A 907-nucleotide genomic window follows, 5' to 3' on the forward strand; every position below is an offset into this window, starting at 1 on the left:
CCAAACAGCTGATAAAAACATCACAATAATCCACACCACTCCAGTCCATCAGTTAACATCTTGTGAAGAGAAAAGCTGCATGTTTGTAATAAAAACATTAAAAATAAATATTACAGATACACAGGTTTTCACTTCACAAGATGTTAACTGATGGACTGGAGTGGTGTGGATTATTGTGATGTTTTTATCAGCTGTTTGGACTCTCATTCTGACGGCACCCATTCACTGTAGCGCATCCATTGCTGAGCAAGTGACGTAATGCTACATTTCTCCAAATCTGTTCTGATAAACAAACAAACTCATCTACATCGTGGATGGCCTGAGGGTGAGGACATTTTGAGCAAATTCACGTTTTTATGTGAACTGTTTCTTTAAGTATTCAGTGATCTTGAATGGTGCTCTCACAATCTTCATCTCTTTTCAGGGCTTTGGAGTGGCAGCGAAGACCACACAGGAGTGTCGGAAGGTGGACCCCATGTCCATTGTGGTTTTCCATCAGGCTGATATCGGCGAGTACATCAGAAGTGAAGACACTCTCACATAAGAGGATATAATATCTCCTGTGCTCATGGACAGTTCATCACATTCTGGTGATGGGATGTTCCCAACTTTAAATTCAAAGCATTGCATTCTTTTGGACTGTTTTCAGTGTTTAAACAATATTTGTTATATGTGACTTTTCATTGACTATTTCTGTATAAAATAATAATAATTAAAAAAACATTTTTTTGTGATTTTATGAATTATTTTCATCTGATTTTAAAATGATACAGGGCAGCTGGGTAGTACCAAACCAAACAGGATACAAAACTAGATCAAACCAGACCAGCCTTACACAAATTAGTTAAAAATAAATGTTTGTTAAAAAAACACTGACTTGCTTCAGGGTTCACACACCTTTTGACCA

The 907-nt window shown here is 37.0% G+C and overlaps 1 protein-coding gene across 1 annotated transcript in view; it reads left to right on the forward strand.

Moving 5' to 3' along the window:
- nip7 (NIP7 nucleolar pre-rRNA processing protein) overlaps positions 1 to 692 on the forward strand; it is a 1,620-nt gene extending 928 nt beyond the window's left edge. Inside the window, exon 3 of the mRNA XM_016292681.1 lies at positions 425 to 692. Within this exon, the coding sequence (XP_016148167.1) occupies positions 425 to 544 (120 nt within the window). The 3' untranslated portion in view covers positions 545 to 692. The remainder of the gene's footprint in view (positions 1 to 424) is intronic.
- The last annotated feature ends 215 nt before the right edge of the window (positions 693 to 907 follow it).

This window comes from Sinocyclocheilus grahami, unplaced genomic scaffold (genome assembly GCF_001515645.1).
Source record: "Sinocyclocheilus grahami isolate Dianchi unplaced genomic scaffold, SAMN03320097.WGS_v1.1 scaffold14.1, whole genome shotgun sequence".
Classification (NCBI taxonomy): Eukaryota; Metazoa; Chordata; class Actinopteri; order Cypriniformes; family Cyprinidae; genus Sinocyclocheilus; species Sinocyclocheilus grahami.